Raw genomic sequence first — 24,310 nt, 5'->3', positions numbered from 1 at the left:
CATCTGAGTGATCCTATAAGAATGCTTTATTACGAGTACTCCTTTGTGCTCATGGAACATAAAAACAAATCCACCTACTGAAAAGGAAGCACCAACAGGCCTTCGGATCCACTTTGGTGGCTTCTTCAGAGGCAACACTATATTATGCTGAGCAGTCTGCTGAGGAATTTGCAATGGAGGAAGGGGCTGTCCTGTGCCAAAGGGATCAAGATTCCCAAAAGATGATGAAAGCTAAAAAATATAAAAACATGAGAATTTGTAATTTATATTTTTAATGTAATTTATAGGATTATGTTATATGTTTAAGTCATACCCAAGAAATAGTTTTATCACAATTATCCAATTAATCAGTAGCAGTGATCAGTAATTTTCAAAATAATTACACAAGAACATGAAATTTTTCAAGTGTTATGATCAAATCTTAACACTTCCTATTACCTTGTCAGCTTGTTTCTGCCTTAAGCCATCTGCACTCCCACCCATGATAGAATAAACACTGATACGCCCATCAAAGGAAGCAGCTGATAAGACAGCAGGATTTCTGGGACACCACTGAATATCAAAGCACCACTGTGTATTGGTGGGAAGTTCATATAACACCTAGACAACAAGAACAAAAAAAGTCAGAAAACAGTATAGCCACTTTACAGCCAAAACACTTGAATTAATATGATCAACATGTGCAGCTTAATTAAATAATTCCTTTTAGAAAGTGTCTTGAGCCAGGAAAAACAACAGTAAAAATGTGTTTAAAGTATAAGGAGTCCACTATAATGGTCTATTATGATAAGAAAGAATGCTTGTTAAAAATTTTTATCAGATTTAGAATACATATTAAAAACTAAGGTTTTTATGTTTTTATTGAAGTAGTGGTAGGTGCATCTGAAAGACCAAAACAAATTAAAGTCAGCTTGTCAAACTCTAAAAGATAATAGCCTCCTGCCCAACTGTTTCTGCTGGCCAAGATCCAAACAAACATATTTAGACTATTTGAAGATCACATTTAGAAAATAACCTCAAGAAGGAAGAATTCACTGAGAAATTTGGGTTTTAGTCAAGCAAAAATATGTATGCACCATTTGTATTACTGTAGAATGGAAACAGATTCAGCCTAGTTTAGGAAAAAAATATAGAAACATTATAAAAAAATGGTTGATATAAAACCAGTAATATTTATTGCTATCTGAAAGTTAGTGTGCTGGTAACTGATGCTCACAGGAGCACAGGTTTTATTGTTGTTGTTTTTAAAATTTTTTTAATTTATTTGAGAAAGAGAAAGAGAGAAAGAGAGCATGTGCACACATGAGCAAAGCGAGGGGGAGAAGGAGAGGGAGAATCAGACTTCCTGCTGAACAGGGAACCTGAAGTGGGGCTAGATTCCAGGACACGTTTACCCAACTGAGCCACCAGGCACCCCAGTTTTATGGTTTTAAGAAGTCAAATTATCTTAATTTTGACTTTCTGGGACATTTTCAATATTTTATTTTATAAGAAACAGAATTAAGTGAAAAGGTACTTAGCCTACTCATCTTTAAGGCTTACACTGGTCAATAAGACTCATAGTCTCATGATATTTAAATCCCTGTTCTATTCCTAATTTGCACTTGAATTAAAAAATCTACTAAAATTTTAGTTGCAGCATGTACTAAAAGTTTATTCCTTCAAAGTCCAAGCACACACAACCAATCATATGCAAAAATTCATTTTATCAAATCATATAACTAAGAAAATTAGAATAGTAATTTCCACAGTTTCAAACTCACTTGGAAAAGCACAGTATAAAATGCAATATTTTATTAGTTGGTCTACAAATCATACGAGGCAAAACTTACTACTTTAATTTTTTCTCATACCTCCCCTAACTTGAATGTTTCTATATTCTTACAGTTATCATTGCATCTGAAAACTTTAAAACACAAATCAAGGGCAGTCCGGGTGGCTCAGCGGTTTAGCGCTGCCTTCGGTCCAGGGTGTCATCCTGGAGACCCAGGATCGAGTCCCATGTTCGGCTCCCTGCATGGAGCCTGCTTCTCCCTCTGCCTGTGTCCCCTGCCTCTCTCTCGCTCTGTCTCTCATGAATAAATAAAATCTTGGAATCCCTGGGTGGCTCGGTGGTTTAGCGCCTGCCTTTGGCCCAGGGCATCATCCTGGAGTCCTGGGATAGAGTCCCACATCGGGCTCCCTGCTTCTCCCTCTGTTTGGGTCTCTGCTTCTCTCTCTCTCTGTATCTCTCATGAATAAATAAATAAAGTCTTAAAAAAATAAAATAAAATAAAATCTTTAAAAAACAAAACAAAACACAAATCAAATAATAAAAGTGCCTGTTTCTATTTTAATATTATGTTAAATATGCTAAATATTATATTATTGATTTAATTGTATTATTATATATCGATGACTTAAGTTATATTAAATAACAAATATATTTAAGTGTTATATGTATATTAATAAAATATTATAGATTAAAACCTATTAAAAAATATTTTTTAAAGATTTTGTGAGAGACACAGAGAGAGAGGCAGAAACACAGGCAGAGGGAGAAGCAGACCCCATGCAGAGAGCCCGCTGTGGGACTCAATCCCAGGACCCCAGGATCACACCCTGAGCCAAAGGCAGACACTCAACCACTGAGCCACCCAGGCGTCCCAAAAACCTATTGCAAATATTCTTATTTCTATTAGCATTCCATCAGGATAACTAGCAAAATACTTGCAATAATCTATCTTAATTATAAAAGGTAAAAGTTGAAAATTAGTATCTATGGTTTTGATGGGTAAAATAAGTGATGGGGATTAAGGATTGCATTTATGATGAGCACAGGGTGAGGTTTGGGAATGCTGACTTATATGTAATATTGAAAATGTCCCACAAAGTCAAAATTAATAATCACTATATTGTACACCTGAAATTAATATAGTATTGTATGTTAACTGGAACTAAAATAAAAGCTTAGGGGACCTGGGTGGTTTAGTTGGTTAAGTGTCTGCCTTTGGTCCAAGTCATAATCCCAGGGTCCCGGGACTGAGCCCCGCATTGGGATCCACGTTCAGTGCCGAGTCGGCTTCTCCCTTCTCTCCCTCTGCTCTTCCCCTGGGACTCATGTGTGTGTGCTTGCGCTCTCTCTAATAAATAAATAAAATCTTAAAAAAAAAACCAACAACTTAAAAAAACAAAAATTTATGGTCTCTTGCCCAACACAGAAAAAGAGGGAAACCATGTATTCAACTAAGAAAAATAGATTTCAAAATAGCCCATTATTTTAATCCAAAACAATTAAAAGCAATTAAATTATATTTATGTAACATTTATATTTAGTAAGGGGTAAAATTTCCCACAGCTAAATTTCTATGGATAGAACACAGTATTATATTCCTGCTGGATAGTTCAGAAGAGAGACTAAAAACATACATCTACTGATTTCCAGAGAGGATCTTCAGGAATGGTAAAGCAGAAAAAAGACCCAAATCCTGAGCACTCCTGCTTTAAAGGCACTGATTCCAGAGATCACATGTTAAGTAAATCAAACCAGGTATTTCTGAGTACAGGCAGACACCTTTTATTGGAAATGGGGAGTGGGGGATGATGACTAATTTCAAATATACTATTTCAAAGGCTGATTTTCTTGGATGAAACAGATGAGCTTAAATAATGTTCCTGATAAAATCTCTGCTAGATTAACATTTCATACATACCTCTATTTCCATGTCCTTAATTATATTAAGGCACTATAGAATCCATATGGAAAATTTCTTATTCAGCTAGAGATAAAATAATACAGTAGCTATAAACCTAAGAAACATTTCCTCCCCATTACCTCTCCTGTGTTTGGGTTGGAGCAGAGAATTTTAGCATCTTTTCCACAGCTCAGCAACAATTCAGGATCTGCCATGCTCCAAGCAATTGCCAAAATCCCCCTATAAAAACACAAGATGAAGAAATTTTTAATCTTGAAGAAACCAAGTCTCCAAATGATTCCTATCTAGGCTCTGGAGATAGGTACTGCTGAAGTATAATTTCATATAATCTTTACGGAAAGCAATTTAGGAATGTGTATGCTCTTTGATCAGTATGAAGATACTCAATATCCTCTCAGAATCAGGAAAACACAGTATAGGAAAAGAAACCAAACTGTTTAAGACTGGCTCTTGTTTCTAATATTTTATTTTTAAAAAGTTAAAATCTTTATGGGGCAGCCTAGGTAGCTCAGCGGTTTAGTGCTGCCTTCAGCTCAGGCCGTGATCTTGGAGACCCGGGATCAAGTCCCATGTCAGGTTCCCTGCATGGAGCCTGCTTCTCCCTCTGCCTGTGTCTCTGCCTCTCTCTCTTTCTGTGTTTCTCATGAATAAATAAAATCTTTAAAAAATAAAAATAAATAAAATCTTTGTGAAAAATCATAAGGACAGTATGATGTACAGCCTTACACTCATCACTCTGACTCACTGGTTTGGCCACATTCACTTTATGATTTTTTCTCTCTCCACAGATACACTGACCATTTGAGAATTAATTACAGATATTATGACATATCACCCCTACACTTGTCTCTGAGGATTAACACATTCTTCTACATAACCATAATACAATTACTAAAAGTATTTATTTTTATGTAGTATTTTAAAATAAACAGTCCATGTTCAAATTTCCCCAATTGCATCAATAATATACTTTATAACTGCCCCTCTTAGAATCCAATCATGCATGTTAAGAATTTCAAGGCATGTCAAGAATGCCTTCTAAAGAAATTTGTATAAACTTATTACTACCTTCTAAAGAACATTTACATTTTTACTAAGTATTAAAGACAAAAAAAATCACAGAATTATAGAGCTGAAAGGACCTTAAGTATTATATAGTCCAACTCTTGCATATACTAGAAAGAGAAAATTGAGAAATCAGAGTTGATTTGCTCCTGCAACTCAGTATAGCCTTCTGTCTTGCTAAATTACAATCCCTTCTAAAACTGGCAGTAGAATACAGTGTTATGAGCACAGGTTCTGGGATCAGAATGTTTGGATCAGAAGTCAGCACATATCTAGTCATGTGGCCTAGGCCAAGTTTACCTTTCTGAGCTTCAATTTCCCAATTATAAAATAGATTAACAGTATCTACACCATAGACTTGTTATGAGGATTAACTACCTTAACATTTCAAGTACTTGTACACTTTACATTTTATATAAATGTTAGTTGTCCCCCAACTATAATGTAAACTCCCAGAGGGCAGGGATTTTTGTCTATTACTGAATCTTAGTACAGTGCTTGGTACAGAGCACATGTTGAATAAGTATGTGTTGAATGAATGAACAATACTTTAACTAACATGGGAAAAATATTGAAACTTACCAGAATCATCTCTTCTTTACCAAAAAGCTGATTGAAGCATAACATCTAAATAGAGTTACATCTTTACTAGACTCTTTTTTTCCTTTATAAGAAGCTAAAGGAGAGGTCACAAACTTCAAAACTTTAGTGTACAAATCCACTACCCAGTGGGAAAATGGGATTTAAAGCTTTAGTCTAAATATCCCTAAATAAGAAAGAAAACCCAAGAGTGTTCAGAAAATGTTATTACAGGGATCCCTGGGTGGCGCAGCAGTTTAGCGCCTGCCTTTGGCCCAGGGCGCGATCCTGGAGACCCGGGATCAAATCCCACATCAGGCTCCAGGTGCATGGAGCCTGCTTCTCCCTCTGCCTGTGTCTCTGCCTCTTTCTCTCTCTCTCTGTGACTATCATAAATTAAAAAAAGAAAAAAAGAAAAAAAGAAAATGTTATTACATTAAAATGGATTTGTTTCTTATTTAAAGCTGTTAAACAAATACATATAAATTCCCTGGGTACCTGAATACTAATGATAGGAAACAGGCCAAATTATAATTGAATTTAATGTTGCCAAACCTAACATGAAAAAACTTGCATATCCTTTTTAAACTAGTTTTAATTTTTTAAAGATTTTGTTTTTTTTAAGAAATCTCTATGCCCAACATGGAGCTCGAACTCACAACCCCTGAAACCAGGAGTCATGCGGTCTACTGACTAAGCCAACCAGGCACCTCTCTCATATCTTTTTAGAGAATCTGCACATTTATTACAATTGAATGCAGGGGTGCCTGGATGGCACAGTTGGTTAAGTATTGGACTCTTGGTTTTGGCTCAGGTCCTGAACTCAGGGTCATGAGATCAAACCCCACACTGGGCTCTGTGCTCAGTCTGCTTGAGATTCTTGCTCCCTCTCCCTTTCCTGCTTGTGCTCTCACACTTTCTCTTATAAAAATCAATCAATAAATCTTAATAAAAAATTAAATTAAAGCAGAATAATCCACCTAATTTCTCAAAAATGCTTTTTAAATAGAAACTTAGAACTAAAACAAACTTTTTAACTCTTGCTTGTCATTGAATGTTATGAAACACTCTTCTTAAGTACAATGACTCTAACAAAGATCAATTGTATAATGTCAAGAGTTGTCCTAAAGTGTTGTGGTATACCGGAATTTTGATTAATTATTACATGAAAAAATAATGGAAAATCCTTTATACAGTTTTGTATTGTTATGATATGAACTGGCTACCATTTTTGGGAAGAGAAAATCAGATGACTATTGCTTCAAATAAAAACCATTTACATTAACTTTTACAAGACAGAGACAAAGTAGATTCCTTAATTTAAAAATAATTATCTGATAATTCAAAATAGTAAGCAAATATGTTTTTGAAAATAAATAAATCAAGTTCCTTAGAAGAGCAGCATGATACCTGGCATGGTTTTCCAAGACACGGAGTGGAGAGGAAGCAAAACGAAGATCCCACATCTGGACCACTGGTAATCTATCATCCTCAGAGGCAAGGACCATCTGAGTCGCAACATCAGGATGCCACGCTAACCCAGAGCAATGCATCTGCAGATAGTTAAGGCGCACAATGTATCAATCTTATTACTTCATGAAGAGCCAAAATGAGCTTGAGGAACATGCCTTTGTTGAAATAGTAGAAAACATGAGCTCAGGCTTAGTTTATTAAAAAACAAAAAATAAAACCTAAAACTATTAAATTTTGAATCCTGACAGCTATCTCTAGAGCCTTCAAGCTATGCTGCCTCCTTAAAACTATTAAATTTTATTAAACAGCCTTAAATAGTACTCTTAAAAGTAAAAGGTTTATTTATCTATCTAACTATCTATCTATCTATCTATCTATCTATTTATTAAAGTAAAAGGTTTAAATGTTTAAATTGTTTCAGTCCGGGATCCCTGGGTGGCGCAGCGGTTTGGCGCCTGCCTTTGGCCCAGGGCGCGATCCTGGAGACCCGGGATCGAATCCCACATCGGGCTCCCGGTGCATGGAGCCTGCTTCTCCCTCTGCCTGTGTCTCTGCCTCTCTCTCTCTCTGTGACTATCATGAATAAATAAATAAAATCTTTAAAAAAAAATTGTTTCAGTCCATCCAGCTATTCGATACATAGCACCATTCTGGATTGGAATAATTCTATACTAAAAATGAGTTGATCTGTCAAAATTGCACCTAGGGAGAAAATTTTATATAAACTGAAAATTTAATACTTTCAGAAAAATAAAAACAGATAAAAGATTACAGGGTGCCTGGGTGACTCAGTCATAAGCATCCAACTCTTGATTTCAGCTCAGGTCATGACTCAGGGTCCTGGGATCGCCCCCACTTCAGGCTCCGCACTCAGTGGGGAGTCTGTCTCTCCTCTCTCTCTCCCTCTGTTCTCCTTCCAGCAAGTCATGGGTGCTCTCTCTCAAATAAATAAATCTTTAGGGATCCCTGGATGGCACAGCGGTTTAGCGCCTGCCTTTGGCCCAGGGTGCGATCCTGGAGACCCGGGATCAAATCCCACATCAGGCTCCCGGTGCATGGAGCCTGCTTCTCCCTCTGCCTGTGTCTCTGCCTCTCTCTCTGTGACTATCATAAATAAAAAAAATAAAAAAAAAAATAAAAAAAATCTTTAAAAACATATAATAAAAAATCCACATCTTTCCTCTGTTTTGTAAAAAAATCAAGACAAAATGTCTAAAGAAACCACTACCATTTAAAATTTCACATGGAATAAATTAACAGCATTATTGAGAATTACCTGGAAGTTTAGGTTCTACTAAATTTTCCAGAAGATAATAGAAGTGCTTATTGTATGCTTTATTCAATTGAAATTTGTTGTAAAATTCCTAATTCATTGAAAAACAATATACTGAAGAAATATTCATCTAAATAGTTTTTTGTTGTTATTGTTAAATTATAGATGTATTCTCTGACTTAGGCAAACTTGTTTTTAAAGATGTCAAACCAAACAATGTAATTAAAAACAAAGTAACATGCAGCCTGGGTAGCTCAGTGGTTTAGCGCTGCCTTCAGCCCAGGGCATGATTCTGGAGACGTGGGATTGAGTCCCACGTCAGGCTCCCTGCATGGAACTTGCTTCTCCCTCTGCCTGTGTCTCTGCCTCTCTCTGTCTCTCTGTGTCTCTCATGAATGAATGAATGAATGAATGAATGAATAAATAAATAAATAAATATCTTTAAAAAATAAAAAATAAAAACAAAGTAACAAAATAAGGCCTTTAATTATGCCCAAATTATTTTATAGCACATTATGACAGAGTATTAAGGAATTTGTAAGGCCACAAATTTGTTATATGGCTACATCTACTGGGCAAATGGGTGAATATTAGCTCATTTAGCAGTACTTAATTAGAAGAGATGAAGCCAGGAGTTCAGAAACTACAAGTTCACAGTCATATAATTACTACCTGAAAAATGTGTACATTCTAGAGAAAGCCAAAGATAAACAGTTGCTATAATGGTTTCAAATAGCTACTAAAGTAAAAACCACCCGTATGTCATGGAATAAGGTATTTAATTAACAATCTCTCTCTTCATCATTAATAATATCCAACATAGTTTACTGGAAATTTTATCTTCCCCAAGGAAAAACCTTCTTATTCCAACATAATTGGTCCATGAAAATACAGGATTTGACTTTATGAAAATTTGACTTGTTGTCAACACTGACAAACAATATAGAAATACCTATAGCAAAAATACAACATGTTTCTGTATATGACAAATCAATCATATACTTACCCTGTTACTATGGTCACTAACTTTGATGATAGGTTCATTTTTTCTAAGATCCCATACTGTAGCCCTGCCACTGGGACTGGCTGATGCTAAAATATGCTGAACTTGTCTGTTCCACGCAATGCAGCTGATATCTTCTGGGGGCTAAAAGGAAGAAACTACTAAAAACCATTTCTCAATTACAATCAAATTTAACTACAAAATTTGATCCTTCTTTTTAAAAAGTGAATTAAAATCTGATCTATTTATTCCACAAATTGTTTTATATTCCTAAGTTCTTAATACATAAGATTTAAAGCTCAGATATATGTCAATTCAAGTATTTTACCTTGTTTCATATGGTCTCATTTACCAGGCATTTATTAAGTTCCTGCAATGAATCCAGTACTTTTTCTTAATTTGCAACTGCCACAAGGTAGAGATAACAGACCACAAAGTAGACACTGATCAGTACTACAGACAACTAGGCAGAAAAAAGTCACAGCCTAGGAGAGCCAGGGTGCCTCAGTGGGTTAAGCATCCAACTCTTGATTTCAGCTCAGGTCATGATCTCAGGGTTGTGAGATCAAGCCCCACGTCATGCTTCACACTCACTGGGGGGTTTGCTTGGGATTCTCTCTGCCCCTTGCCCTTTGCCCCTCACCACCATGTGCACTCTCTCTCAGACAAATAAATAAATAAATAAATTCTTTTAAAAATAAATAAATAGAAATAAATGGTAGATCATATGCATCATCATACTACCTCTAACATGGCCAGAATGTTGGGGCCCATTATAAAGGCTACTCAAATTAAGTAGCCTATTTAACATAAACTTCAAGGAGGCAAGTGGAAGATTGTTCTTAACTTACAGAAATACACAGGAAAGGGGTTGAGTTATTATTATTTTTAAAATAAGTTTCCTTTCTAGTCTATGACTTTTAAGATAAGACATCATCAAAACACTATACAACATAAAATACTATACTATATAAAATACTGTATTTAAAAAATTATCAAAGGCTTGTCTATTTTATTCATTTCTATATGTCTAGTACATCAAACAGCATCTGGTAGTAGGCACTTGAATAAATATTTGCTGTTGAAGTTCTCACTGATACTTTGAAGAAACACATTTACTAATACTTTGCTGTACAGAAGGAAAATCATAACATCTAAACACTGATTTTAAACAAATATATTGGGATCCCTGGGTGGCGCAGTGGTTTGGCGCCTGCCTTTGGCCCGGGGCGCGATCCTGGAGACCCGGGATCGAATCCCACATCGGGCTCCCAGCATGGAGCCTGCTTCTCCCTCTGCCTGTGTCTCTGCCTCTCTCTCTCTCTCTCTGTGACTATCATGAATAAATAAATAAAATCTTTAAAAAAAAACAAAACAAAACAAAACAAAAAAAAACAAATATATTTTGTGTGAAAAAAATGAAGTAAGTAAGTGTTGAAGAGCAGATCTTGGTTTTTTTATGACATCAAAATCAACGTAATACCTGTGTTTTGGCTCCTGGTGTCATCGGAGTTGCAAAATTGTTGAGATCCCAAATATAGATTTCAGATTCATTAGCACCAGAAGCTACCAGATTAGTCTACAGTAAGACATAATTAATAAAGAAATAGTATTTATGAATAATTAAGAGAACTGAGAATAATTCTACTCAGAAAGGAAAAGCTCTGTCAGTTTAAGGGTATACAACTTTTCTGTTTAAAAAAGCAAAACTTAGGGTGCCTGGGTGGCTCAGTCAGTTAAGTATCTGCCTTCGGCTCAGGTCATGACCACAGGGTCCTGGGATCAAGCCCCACATTGGGTTCCCTGCTCAGTGGGGAGCCTACTTCTCCCTCTCCCTCTGCTACTCCCCCTGCTTGAGTTCACTCGCTCTCTAGTTCTCAAAAAAACTCTAAAAAAAAAAAAAAAAAAGGAAAACTCATGAATTCCTAAATACTGTGCATAAAAATCTGAAATTGCAATAGTTTTTTAGAGATGTATATTATAAAATTTTATTTCACTAAAAAAATAGTATGTGTACTGACATTATAATACAAGACATTAAAGAATTATATGGATAAATTCTTAAGCAATCATGCAACCATATGGGGATTATCATTTATACAGGAAGGGAATCTGATTATGAAAGAGAGACAAAAATAGGCAACCAATGATTGCTTTCAAACAAATAACTGAATTCTAAAATAATGGCATTTATCTCGAGATACCTCAGAGCCAGCTTCTGGAGCCAGACCAATACAGGGCTAGTAAAATCTCGTCTTAAATCCTCATGTCCTTCTAGTTCATTTACATTCAATCTTGTTCGGTTTGGCAGTATTTCTAGGTTATCTCTGTTGCATACTGTTAGGGTCAAAAAGACCCTAAAACTGTGATAGGAAGTACAGGAGGATGATAGGTTTCATATATTGGCTTTCATCCTTTATTATTCACTCTCATAAATTCTTCTCTTATCAATTGACATATAATATGAAAACAGAGGAATTCTATGGTTGTAGCCACCTATAATATAAGACACCAAAAAGCATCTGCTGTTTAACAAAGGCACTAGCTATCTAATCTAAAACGAAGATACCATAAAGAAATAAAGTTTAGCTATCTAATCTAAAACGAAGATACCATATAGAAATAAAGTTCAGGTTTGTATTTCTATGCCCTAAGTATTTATTTACAGTATAAGAAAAATAACTATTTTAAACTTTCTTGGGACAATATTCATGTTTTAGTTGTTATGCTCTAGTATCCTGTACTAGTATCCATCTAGTATCCTCCATCTAGATCTTTGCTAACCAATACATTTATATAATTAATATTTAGGGGATCCCTGGGTGGCGCAGCAGTTTGGCGCCTGCCTTTGGCCCGGGGCGCAATCCTAGAGACCCGGGATCGAATCCCAGGTCGGGCTCCCGGTGCATGGAGCCTGCTTCTCCCTCTGCCTATGTCTCTGCCTCTCTCTCTCTCTCTCTGTGACTATCATAAATAAATAAAAATTAAAAAAAATTAATACTTAGTAAAGTTTCTGATGCAACAATAGACTGTCTCTTCATTGCCTGATCCCCTCCATGGAGTTATTATCATTTACCCTGATCCCAACTCTCAACCCTCCATTCTTAAAAAAAAAAAAACCACTTAACTCATCAGTCTGCATGGACACACATTTTTAGCTTTCAATTCCATGACTGAGGCATAGTAGATTCATATACTTATTTCAAATAAGCATCACGTATCTCAAGAATTATGAATAAATGTCAAAAGTCTAACCTGGAAAATATTCACATCCAAGGCTCTTACTGGGCCAGTATGCTTGTCATTTTGGGCAATTACAACTTCCTTGTCTCCAGCTATAATTTTAGAAGGATCATAAAGAATAATATTCCCATTTTCACCACCTGCAATCAGAACTCCAGAGACATTTCCTTTGGGATCCATCTTATGAGGCCCCCAAATCAACTTGTGGTACCTTTAAAAGAAAATGAGTAAATAACTGCCTTTTAAAGTCAAATAAATATAGAAAATAATTTGAAATTATATATTTAATTCCATATGTTTTCATAAATAATCTAAAGACATTGCTTCTCCTCTATTCCTGGTAACTGAGCATGACTTGGTGAAATGGCATTTTAGTTTTTATTTATATCCTTATGTGCATGTTTGATTTTATAATCCTGAAGAGTAAGACTTTTTGGTAGAGATAATGTAGTGTAAAATATACTTGATTTGTGTGTCAAAAGACATGGGCTTAACAATGGTTTTACCATTTAGAAACTGTGAGATGCTGCACAGGTTGCTGAATCTTCCTAAGCTGCTTTTGGTTCATCTGTAAAACAGAGCTCTAATCAACACTTCCTTTGATATTTTGACTACAGAAGTACTCACTGACAAGTGGGCTGTTAAGTAGTGGAGGTGTTAAAGGAATTATATGAAATTTTCTAAGAAAAGTAACGTATTCCGACAGTGGGAAAGGGACATCAAAATTATATCTATTAAGACGAGTACCTCTCACTGGTGGAGAATAAAAGATTATGGTTTGGCTAGCAGATGCAACATGAAGATGGCATGGGTGAGTAATGACAGAAAGGGTGGTGAGTAGGAAAACATAGACAAAAGGTATTTGAAGTTCCCATACTGAAGACTGAAGGAAAACTGAAGACAAAAGGTATTTGAACTCCCATCTGAAGTTCTTCAGAGCCCTCCCACAGAGGGAGGGCTCGGCTCTGAAGAAAATCCCATGAGATTCCATGATTTGAGCTGTGAGCTATTAGTTAAGGTACAATTTCTTCACCAAAAATTGACAAGGTAGTGAGACAATAAGGTATATTTTACTACTCAAATGAAAGTGTCCTTTTTCTGCATTACAATAGGATGCTAAGTACTTGGAAAAGTGACCCAAATACCTGCTATATAAGAAATCATGTCAACAAAAATTTCTGTGAAATATATTTTTAAATATAGATAAGTACAATGAAAAAAAACCTATCAGAGATAATTACCATTAACACCTTAGTATTGATCCAACTAACTCACGTCATTGATGTAATTCTTTGCAGTTTCTAATAATAACATATTTATAGACAAACTAGGCACATAATCACAACCGTAAATAATGTGAGCTTAAAATTCATCAATCTCATACCTGTGAGAAGAAGAGAAAGTAGCACAAGATTTCATATCCAAGGATGGATCAGAAAGGTCTAATTCAAATATCTCAAGGGAAGCACTGGTACTAAATGTCGCATCCAATTGCTGAGCAGATGTTCCTACAAAAATGCACTTACGGTAACTATAGTGCAAAAATAAAAGACTCAGAGAAAACCATACAAAACAAGTTAAATGCATCTTTTCCAATGATCTCACTCATGAATGCTGCATTAGTGACTAAAATCTCAGGATGCATGCCATGGAACAGATACTTAAAGTACTATACGAATGAAATTCTGACACAAGGCTTAGAGATTATGTAAGAGTGGATAGTGCAGATAACTTTTTAAACCTGTAGATATTTAAAAAGCTCCCTGTAAAAACAGTCTCTCAATTAACTATTTCGTCACAAGTGATATAACTTTCTTTTCATATAAAAATGCTAGCATCAAAACTTTTTCATTCAAATTGATACTAACTTGTTATCTATTGTGCTTAATATTGGAGGAATAAAGATGAAACATAATTCTTATGAAGTAGGGAAGACACCATACATGTAATATATCGTTCATCATGCTACGATGAACAAGGTGCTATAAGGGAACACACAGGAAGGTCACTGAACTCAGCTGAAAGGGAGAATGAAGGTATCTCATTAGGGAAGGAGAGGCTTTCTAGAAGAGATGAAGCTTGAAATGAGTTTTAAAGGACAGGTATAAATAAGCCAAATGTGGAAAAGAAGAAATTAAGTGACTCATACTATCTTCTCTGTTGAATTTACCTGTAGCTAGGTAAATGGGATGATTCTGGGCGGGGCTCCAGGCCTGCATGGCCGTACGGTCTACTTCCTTTAACTTCATCCTGCTAAAGAGAATATTTTACATAGAAACATGCTGAACGTGTAACACAGAACATAAACATTTTTTACATAGACATATACTGAACCAACAACTACATCATGAGAATGTACAAATGCCAGTAAATCAAACTGGTTCAGGTATCACTTGTTGGGAACATTCAATATTAGAAAGAAGAAAAACTTGTTAAATTACTTTGAGACAAATATAGGGCTTTTTTAATTGTTTACAAATTACAGTCCTTCAAGTGAAAAATCAGTCTGAAAAAAAGACTTAAGAAAAAAATACAGGGAAAAAAGAAAAAGAAAAAAATACTGGGTAGTACCTGAGGGATTAACTTTCTTGCAAAATATACTCTCAGGTGATGATAGGTAACAAATATAAGAGTAAGACAAAGCACACAATAAACAAGGTATATATTCCTGGAGCAGGATTACTAAGTGATTAAGAGCTGTTTTAAAAATTAATTTTAAAGTCTAATTACTGAAAAGAATATAGTAAACCTACAGATTTTTTTTTTTTAAAGATTTTATTTTTTCATGAGAGACACAGAGAAAGGCAGAGACATGGGCAGAGGGAGGAGCAGGCTCTCCATGGGAAGGAGCCTGATGCAGGACTCAATCCCAGGACCCTGGGAACTAAAGGCAGACAAGATACTCAACCACTGAGCCACTCAGGCATCCTATAAACCTATAGATTTTAAAGATAAATTTGGCAGAAATTTAAAAACCTGGTCACTCCAAGCTACAATTCCACATGCCACTAGTTTACATATTCTGTTAAAGTTACCTTGGTAGAAAAATTCAGGAAGTACTGTGCTGTAACTTTAAAAAAAAAAAAAATTGTCATTGTACATAAATACATTCACACAGCACAGTATTCCACTGTAAAATGTACCATAATTTACTTACTTAGTTCACTACTGATGAACACTTGAGTTGTTTTTAATCTTTTGCTATTTTTACAAACAATGCTGAAATAAATAGCCATATGTACATGTTAATTCATTCATGGGCCAGGATAGCTATAAATTTCCAGAAGTAAAACTGCTGGGTTAGAGATAAATGCAAAAAAAAAAAAAAAAAAAAAATAGAGATAAATGCAATTTTTAATTTTGATGGCTATTGCCAAGTTGCCCTCCACAATAACTGTACCTTTTCACATTCCCCCACAGCCTTACCAGAGTAACACCTTTAGATTTTCATCAAATGATAGGTGAAAAATGTTTACTCTGAGTAGTTACAATTTGCATTTCTCATGCCATAAATAAGGTTGAGCTTCTTTTTTATAGGGTTATGGGTCATCCACATTTCCTTCTCTGTCACCTTTTTGGTCTATTCTTGTCTATTTTACTTGTCTATTTTTCTATTGGATTGTCAGACTTTATTTTTATTATTATTATTTTTTAATTTTTTAAAATTTTTATTTATTTATGATAGTCACAGAGAGAGAGAGAGAGAGAGAGAGAGACAGAGACACAGGCAGAGGGAGAAGCAGGCTCCATGCACTGGGAGCCCGACGTGGGATTCGATCCCGGGTCTCCAGGATCACGCCCTGGGCCAAAGGCAGGCGCTAAACTCCTGCGCCATCCCTATTTTTATTATTATTATTTTTTTATGTTTCACATTTTTGTTGTTGTTGTTAGTAAAGTGACATTAGTTTATTAAGCAAAGTTACAGAGAAAGCTCTCAGAAGTGAGAGGAGTCCTGACAGAGTTGCCCTCCTTTCACAACATTTTGATTTTTAAAAAATAGATTTTATTGGGGAACTTGGGTAGCTCAGTTGGTCAAACATCTGCCTTCAGTTCTAGTCATGATCCTAAGGTCCTGGGATCAAGTCCTACATCAGGCTCCCTGCTCAGCGGGGAGTCTGCTTCTCCCTCTCCCTCTAACCCTCCCACTTGCTCATGCTCTCACTCCCTCACTCTAACGAATAAATTTTTAAAATCTTTAAAAAAAAAATTCATCAGAACAGTTTCAAGTTCACAGAAAAAGAGTGAAAAGTATAGAGATCTCACATTCCTCCCTCTCTCTTCCCCCAAACCCCCTCCACTCGCCCCTACCCTAGTCTTTCCCACCATAAACTGTCCTGTACCACAGTGGTACATTTGTTACAATCCAACCTATATTGACACATCATTATCAAGCAAAGTCCATGGCTTGCTTTAGGGTTCACTCTTTGGGTATTCTATCAGTTTGGACAAATGAATAATGACATGTATCCACTCACCTGTATCCACCCATCCACAGTTAAAGTATCACTCAGAAGCTTTCCTGCCCTAAAAATTCTATGTTCTCCCTCTTTATACCTCTCTTCCTCCCTCACGACAACCACTGATCTCTTTACTCTCTCCAGAGTTTTTTTTTTTCCTTTTCCAGAATGTTATTTATTTATATAGTATTGTAGCCTTTTCAGATTGGCTTTTTTTTTTTTTTTTAAAGATTTTATTTATTCATTCATGAGAGACATACAGAGAGTGAGAGACAGAGACACAGGCAGAGGGAGAAGCAGGCCCCATGCAGGGAGTCTGATGCGGGACTCAATACCAGGACTCCAGATCACACCTTGGGCTGAAGGTGGTGCTAAACCGCTGAGCCACCGAGGGATTCCCCTCACCCCCTTTTTTTTTTTAAGATTTTAGATTGGCTTCTTTACTTAGCAACAGGTATTTAAAATTCCTCTCTGTCTATTTGCAACTTGATAGCTCATTTCTTTTTAGCACTGAAAAATATTCCATTGTATGGATGTAGCATGCTTTAACAGTCAAATTTATCACTTTTTAAGAAATGGTTTCTGAATTTTGAGTAGGTAGAAAGGCCTTTTGCATGCCAAGGTTATGAAGAAATTCACCCATATTTTTCTTCTAAGCAAGGTCATCAGTGGCCTTCTCATTTAAATTTTGACCCAGAACCTGGAATACATTCCGGTATACAATATATGCTCATAGTTTGTTTTTCTTATTACAATGAAACCACTTATTGAAAAGTCTATCTTTGGGATCCCTGGGTGGCGCAGCGGTTTAGCGCCTGCCTTTGGCCCAAGGCGTGATCCTGGAGACCCGGGATCGAATCCCACATCGGGTTCCCGGTGCATGGAGCCTGCTTCTCCTTCTGCCTATGTCTCTGCTTCTCTCTGTGTGTGTGTGACTATCATAAATAAATAAAAATTTAAAAAAAAAAAAAAAAAGAAAAGTCTATCTTTTTCCTACAATTTTAAGATAGGACTTTTATCATGTACTATGTTCCTATATTTAGGTTTATTTCTGGAATTACTCTTTATGTTTATATTCCTATAGGTAAGGATCTACATTCCTGTATATATTTAGGTTTTTTTTTTTTTTAAGATTTTATTTATTTATTCATGATAGTCACACACACAGAGAGAGAGAGAGAGAGAGAGAGAGGTAGAGACACATGCAGAGGGAGAAGCAGGCCCCATGCACCGGGAGCCTGACGTGGGATTCGATCCCGGGTCTCCAGGATCGCGCCCTGGGCCAAAGGCAGGCGCCAAACTGCTGCGCCACCCAGGGATCCCTATATTTAGGTTTATTTCTGAATTCCTGTTCCTTATGTCCATTTATTTATTTACATGTTAGACATTCCACTGTTTTTTTTTATTTAAGCAATCTCTATACCAAATGTGGGGCTCGAACTCATAACCCTGAGATCATTCCAATTTTAGTATATGTGGTGCCAAAGTGAGTACAACCTTGAGATCAGGAGTGTATGCTTTACTAATTAAGCCAGCTAAGTGCTGCAAGCATTCCATTGTTTTAAATACTTAGACTTTACAGGAGTAGGATTCTCATAACCCCTCACCATTGCTTATCTCCCACACCATTTTCCTTACTGTCACTGTTTATTTTATTACATAAACTTTAGAACAGTTTGTGTCTAATTCCATAAAAAAAGAGAACGTTAATATTTTTATTGAATCTGCATCAAATTAATAAATTAATTTATGGAGAAACTGACACAATGTTGAATCTTTCCACTAAGAACATGTTGTCAATTGGGACACCTGAGTAGTTCGTTGGTTAAGTGTCTGTCTCTGCTCAGGTCATGATCCCAGGGGTCCTGGGATTGAGTCCAGACTCCTTGCTCAGCAGGGAGCCTGATTCTTTGTCTGTCTGCCAATCCCCCTGCTTGTGCCTTCTTTTTCTCTGACAAATAAAGAAAATCTTAAAAAACAACATGTCTTTTAAGTTTTTTCTTTTAATCTTTCAGTATTACTTTAAATTTTTTGATATATTGGGTTTGTTTATTCCTAGTATTTTATCTTTCGGTTTATAAATGTGACTCACCCACAACCATTATATAGACTGTCTTCCTGGTATTGTTTTACAAAGGCTAATAGCATTTGTACTACCCTAACAAGCAGTAGTGATAACAATTGAGATTTCTTGTCTTTTTTCCCTTCTTTAGTGGAAAGCCTACTATATCACCATGGGACATGACTTTAGGTTTTATTTTTATTTTTTTAAAAAGATTGATTGATTGATTGATTGATTGATTTATGATAGACACAGAGAGAGGGAGAGAGGCAGAGACACAGGAGGAGGGAGAAGCGGGCTCCATGCCGGGAGCCTGACGCGGGACTCAATCCTGGGACCCCAGGATCACGCCCTGGGCCAAAGGCAGGGGCTAAACCGCTGAGCCACCCAGGGATCCCCTGACTTTAGGTTTTAAAATACACATACAGGGCAGCCCCGGCAGCATAGTGGTTTAGCGCCGCCAGCAGCCCCGGGTGTGATCCTGGAGACCCCAGGGATCCAGTCCCACGGAAATCAGCCATCAATTACTGTTTCGTTGAATGCTATTTATAAAGACTGGGTTTTGAATTCTGTCAAATGCTTTTTCATGAGGTAATCAGAATGACCACAGATTCTTGTTGGGTCTATCAATAAGACAAATTATACTAACAGATTTTCTAATATAGACCATCTCTTTCTACCCTGAATAATACAATTCTCATGATGTATTATTCTACTAATGTGCTGCTAGATTCCATTTGTTTAACAGAGTTTTGCTTCTGGCATTGTAAAACTGCGTCTATACTTTTCTTCCTTGCAACTGTCATCAGGTTTTGATATCAATATTATTACTCACTTCAAAAAAATGTAGTTTTCCATCTTTCTCTATGCTCTGAAACAGTTTCAACAGCAGCACTGAAATTACTGTTTTTTTCAAATACTTAGCAGAATTCTCTCATGAAACATCTGGGGTTGATGGTTTTGGGGGAGGAGCTGCTCTTCTGCTAATTTTCTCTATTTCTTCTATAGAAATTGATCTATTTGAATTTTCTTTATTCAGGGTCATTTCTTCTAAATTTTATTTTCCTATGATAATCCTTTAATTTTTTTTTTTACAGATTTTCTCATTTTTAAAGACTTGAACACACTCATGATTTTTAAATTTTTGTTATTTATGATTATTTATCCTTACTACATATATTTGTGCTTTGTTTCCCGTCCTCTTTAATAAATGATTAGCTTGGCTAGCAATTTGTCTATTTTCAAACAGCCAATTCATTACTTCTTTCTGTTTTCTAATTCACTAATTTCTTTTATTTTTATTAATTCCTTTCATCTTTTCATTTACTTAGATCTTCTAACTTTTTGAGTTAAATGCTTAACCCACTCATTTTTATTATTTATTCTTCACTAATATAAATATATTTTTTAAAGATTTTATTTATTTATTCATGGAAGACACAGAGAGGGAGAGAGGCAGAGACACAGGCAGAGAGAGAAGCAGGCTCCATGCAGGGAACCTGACGTGGGCCTTGATCCCGGGTCTCCAGGATCACATCCTGGGCTGAAGGCGGCACTAAACTGCTGAGCCACCAGGGCTGCCCACTAATATAAATATTTAAAGCTTTGAGTTTCCTCTGAGTACTACTTTAGCTAGATTCCATATATTTCTAGTATTCTCATCACTATGGTCATTTATATTCTACAATTTTCACATGTGTTCTCCATTGATCCAATAGTTGTTTGAATTTAATATGCAAGTAAAGGGATCTTCTTTCTACTCTTGTGATTTTATACTATTTCTCCTTTTAAAATTTATTGAAAAAAAATTTATTGAAGTTTCCTTTGGGGCCTATAGAGAAGTTTCTGTAAATGTTTCATGAGATCTAAAAAGAAGGAATACACTGTTTTCAGGGTCAAGTTCAATATATATTAAATCTACCCTATTGACTTAATTGTTTAGGTCATCTACAGTCTTACTGTGTTTCTATTTGATTTGTTCTAGACCAAGAACACTGAGTTAAAAGTCACTTACTACTAATGCATTTTTACTTATTTTTCTTGGTACCTCCTTAAAGTTACTTTTATTTAATACATAGTTATATGGTTGACAGATATTCATAATGTTAAATATTCACTGCCAAATACACATTTTAGCTTTGTAGTCTTTCTTCTTCATCTTAAGTAATCCCATGGGCCTGAATTCCACTTTGTCTCATATTAAGACCAATATCTAGCTTACTTTTGATGTGCCTTTATGTATATATGTATTTTTCCCTTTTCAACTTTTTTTTAAAAGTTTATTTATTCATGAAGACAGAGAGAGAGAGAGAGAGAGAGAGAGAGAGAGAGACAGGCAGAGGGAGAAGCAGGTTCCATGCAGGGAGCCCGACGTGGCACTCGATCCCGGGTCTCCAGGCCCTGGGCTGAGGGTGGCACTAAACTGCTGAGCCACCCGGGGCTGCCCGCCTCTTCAACTTTTGAACTACTTTTTTGCTGGCTGCCTTAAAGACAGCAACAAATTTTTAAAAATTTTAAAAAATCAGATTTTTCTTGGTGATCCAATTTGAAAATTTTTTTAATAGATTAGCTAATAAGGCCATATAAAATTTTGATATAATATTTTCTCCTGATTTGACAGATGTGGTTGCTCTTCGTTCTGTATTATTTTGCTATGTTTAGTTTTATAATTAAAAAAAATACTTTCCCTGTTGTTCCTATTTGTGTATTTATAATTATTCTGATAATTAGGATTAATTGTATTTTTGTTCTAATATGTATTTCTGGTTCTATCTTTATAGTTTAAAATGTTATTTAGGGGATTCCTGGGTGGCGCAGTGGTTTAGCGCCTGCCTTTGGCCCAGGGCGCGATCCTGGAGACCCGGGATCGAATCCCACGTCAGGCTCCCAGTGCATGGAGCCTGCTTCTCCCTCTGCCTATGTCTCTGCTTTTCTCTCTCTCTCTGTGACTATCATAAATAAATAAAAATTAAAAAAAAAATGTTATTTAGTACCATTAATCCTCTATTTCTTTACACAGTAATTACTATGGAGCACTAATGATATTAGTTTACATAATCTTACTGTCCTTGTACTACAGTTATAGTCAACAGTATTATCTTTCTCAGTGTTTACCTTTGTACTGTTGAATATCTTTATACTTCTACCAATTGACTTGTCAGCTTTAAACATTGTCCTTTGACTCCTAGCCATTACAGATGAGGCAATCCATAAACTTATTCTACCTCCAATTTTTTTTCTACTTTCCACTTTTTATTTTTTTAAAGTTTTATAACCAATTCCTACATGATCAGATATTTAACATACACATTTTATTCTTTCTTCTTTATTCCTACTTTTGTTTTAGTTTCAGGTCTGTAGTTAAATATATTTAAAGCCCTCCAACATTTCTTTTGCCAGCTTTCTTACTCATCTCTAGAGGATGAAGGTCATGTTCCAATAGCTTCCTTAAGAAAGCCTTAAGTCTATGTATATCTAATGTAAGTTTATTTAAGTCTAATATGCCCTATGCTTTACATGTTCCAATTGTTTATACTTGAGATAATAAAAATGAAGGCACAGAAAGATTAATAATTTGTACATGCTAGCGAGGGGCAGAGCCAAGATTTGTTTTGTTTTTATTTTTATTTTTTTTAAATATCTTATTTATTTATTCATAAGAGATACAGAGAGAGAGAAAGGCAGAGACACAGGCAGAGGGAGAAGCAGGTTACATGCAGGGTGCTCGACATGGGACTCGATTCCAGGTCTCCAGGATCATACCCTGGGCAGAAGGCGGCACCAAACCGCTGAGCCACCAGGGCTGCCCCTGTTTTGTTTTTAAAGATTTTATTTATTTATTCATGAGAGACAGAGAGAGAGAAAGAGAGAGAGAGAGAGAGAGGGAGAGAGAGAGAGGGAGAGAGGCAGAGACACAGGCAGAGGAGCAGGCTCCATGCAGGGAACCTGACATGGGACTCGATTCCGGGACTCCAGGATCATACCCTGGGCAGAAGGTGGCACCAAACCGCTGAGCCACCAGGGCTGCCCCTGTTTTGTTTTTAAAGATTTTATTTATTTATTCATGAGAGACAGAGAGAGAGAAAGAGAGAGAGAGAGAGGGAGAGAGAGAGAGGGAGAGAGGCAGAGACACAGGCAGAGGAGCAGGCTCCATGCAGGGAACCTGACATGGGACTCGATTCCGGGACTCCAGGATCACGCTCTGGGCTGAAGGCAGGCGCTAAACCACTGAGCCACCTGGGCTGCCCCCAGAGCCAAGATTTGAACTCAGAAGTTTACTTTCAGAGTCTAATCTCTTGTTACCCCAACAAATTCAGGTATTTTAATCATAGAACACATCCTAACATTTAGAAGAAATAATAACAAAGCAACTAGGATTCATGGGGACACTAAGAGAAGAAGAAATGGGGGCACCTGGGTGGTTCTTTCAGTTATGCATCTGCCTTGGGCTCAGGTCATGATTGGGATGGAGCCCCACCCCACATCTGTTTGGCTCCCATTCAGCCAGGAGTCTGCTTCTCCCTCTCCCTCTGCTCATGCGCTCTCTCTCTCTCTCTCTCAAATAAATAAATGAAATCTTTAAAAAGAAGAAATGTATTTTAGAAACTGTGCTAGGTTAGGCAAAAGTGGATTAAGGAGGTTCGATCATGTGGTTAAAAGTAATAGGCCTCTGGAGTCAATGCTGGATCTGAATATTGGCTCTGCTACTTATTATGATACACTAGACACATTGTTTAACCTCCCTAAGTCCCATTTGTAAAATGAAGATAAGAGTCACTACCTCATGGGATGTTCTGAAGTTTAAATGAGATAATGTATTTTATATAGGGCCAAACTCAGTGTCCAGCACATAGGTTAACATGGGCTTTAATATGCTATTTTTTAAAATTATTACAAGCATGAGATTAATCAAGAAAACTACACATCTAGTTTCCTAAGGCTGTTCTGAAAAAAGAGGGAAAATCTCAATTTTCTAAGAAGCGAAAAAGCCTTTAAATGAAATGCTCTCTTTTCTCAGCCAACTATTTTTATTAAGAAGTTCAAATTCCAGCTACTTTCAGAGAAGTACCCTAATGATCCAATCCACAATGATCTAAATTATCTCTTAACTGTTTGGACCACTTTAAATATTTTATAATAAAGTGTCTTATTCTAATTTAACAAAACTTTATAACATTCTATTAGTACACACTGTTACATATTTTTCCATTGCCTTTTTATAACCACCTGTTTTATGTCATCGTCTCATTAACTTGACAAATAATGTCCTTTTTTTATTTTAAGGATTATTTATTTATTCATGAGAGAGAGAGAGAGAGAGAGAGAGAGAGAGGCAGAAACACAAGCAGTGAGAGAAGCAGACTCCTCGCAGAGAGCCTGATGGGGGACTCCAACCTCGGACTGAGGATCACGCCCTGAGCCAAAGGCAGACGCTCAACCACTGAGCCACCCAGGCGTCCC

General features: G+C 36.3%; 1 protein-coding gene across 11 annotated transcripts in view; it reads right to left on the bottom strand.

Annotated features, from left to right (window-relative positions):
* Positions 1-24,310, bottom strand: part of SEC31A (SEC31 homolog A, COPII coat complex component) — an 80,230-nt gene that overhangs the window by 52,222 nt on the left and 3,698 nt on the right. For 10 of the 11 annotated variants that reach the window (XM_038582271.1, XM_038582273.1, XM_038582274.1 and 7 more), the window contains exons 2-10: positions 14,502-14,584; positions 13,716-13,839; positions 12,344-12,542; positions 10,572-10,667; positions 9,092-9,232; positions 6,750-6,892; positions 3,815-3,914; positions 439-600; positions 79-231 (exon numbers count right to left, since the gene is read on the bottom strand). In XM_038582271.1, the coding sequence (XP_038438199.1) occupies positions 79-231; positions 439-600; positions 3,815-3,914; positions 6,750-6,892; positions 9,092-9,232; positions 10,572-10,667; positions 12,344-12,542; positions 13,716-13,839; positions 14,502-14,580 (1,197 nt within the window). In that variant the 5' untranslated portion in view covers positions 14,581-14,584. The remainder of the gene's footprint in view (positions 1-78; positions 232-438; positions 601-3,814; positions 3,915-6,749; positions 6,893-9,091; positions 9,233-10,571; positions 10,668-12,343; positions 12,543-13,715; positions 13,840-14,501; positions 14,585-24,310) is intronic. The other variant, XM_038582272.1, reaches the window with a different exon arrangement.

This window comes from Canis lupus, chromosome 32 (genome assembly GCF_011100685.1).
Source record: "Canis lupus familiaris isolate Mischka breed German Shepherd chromosome 32, alternate assembly UU_Cfam_GSD_1.0, whole genome shotgun sequence".
In the NCBI taxonomy this organism is placed as follows: domain Eukaryota; kingdom Metazoa; phylum Chordata; class Mammalia; order Carnivora; family Canidae; genus Canis; species Canis lupus.
Note: the sequence above shows the minus strand (reverse complement) of the source record. Positions and strands in the feature narration are given on the sequence as shown.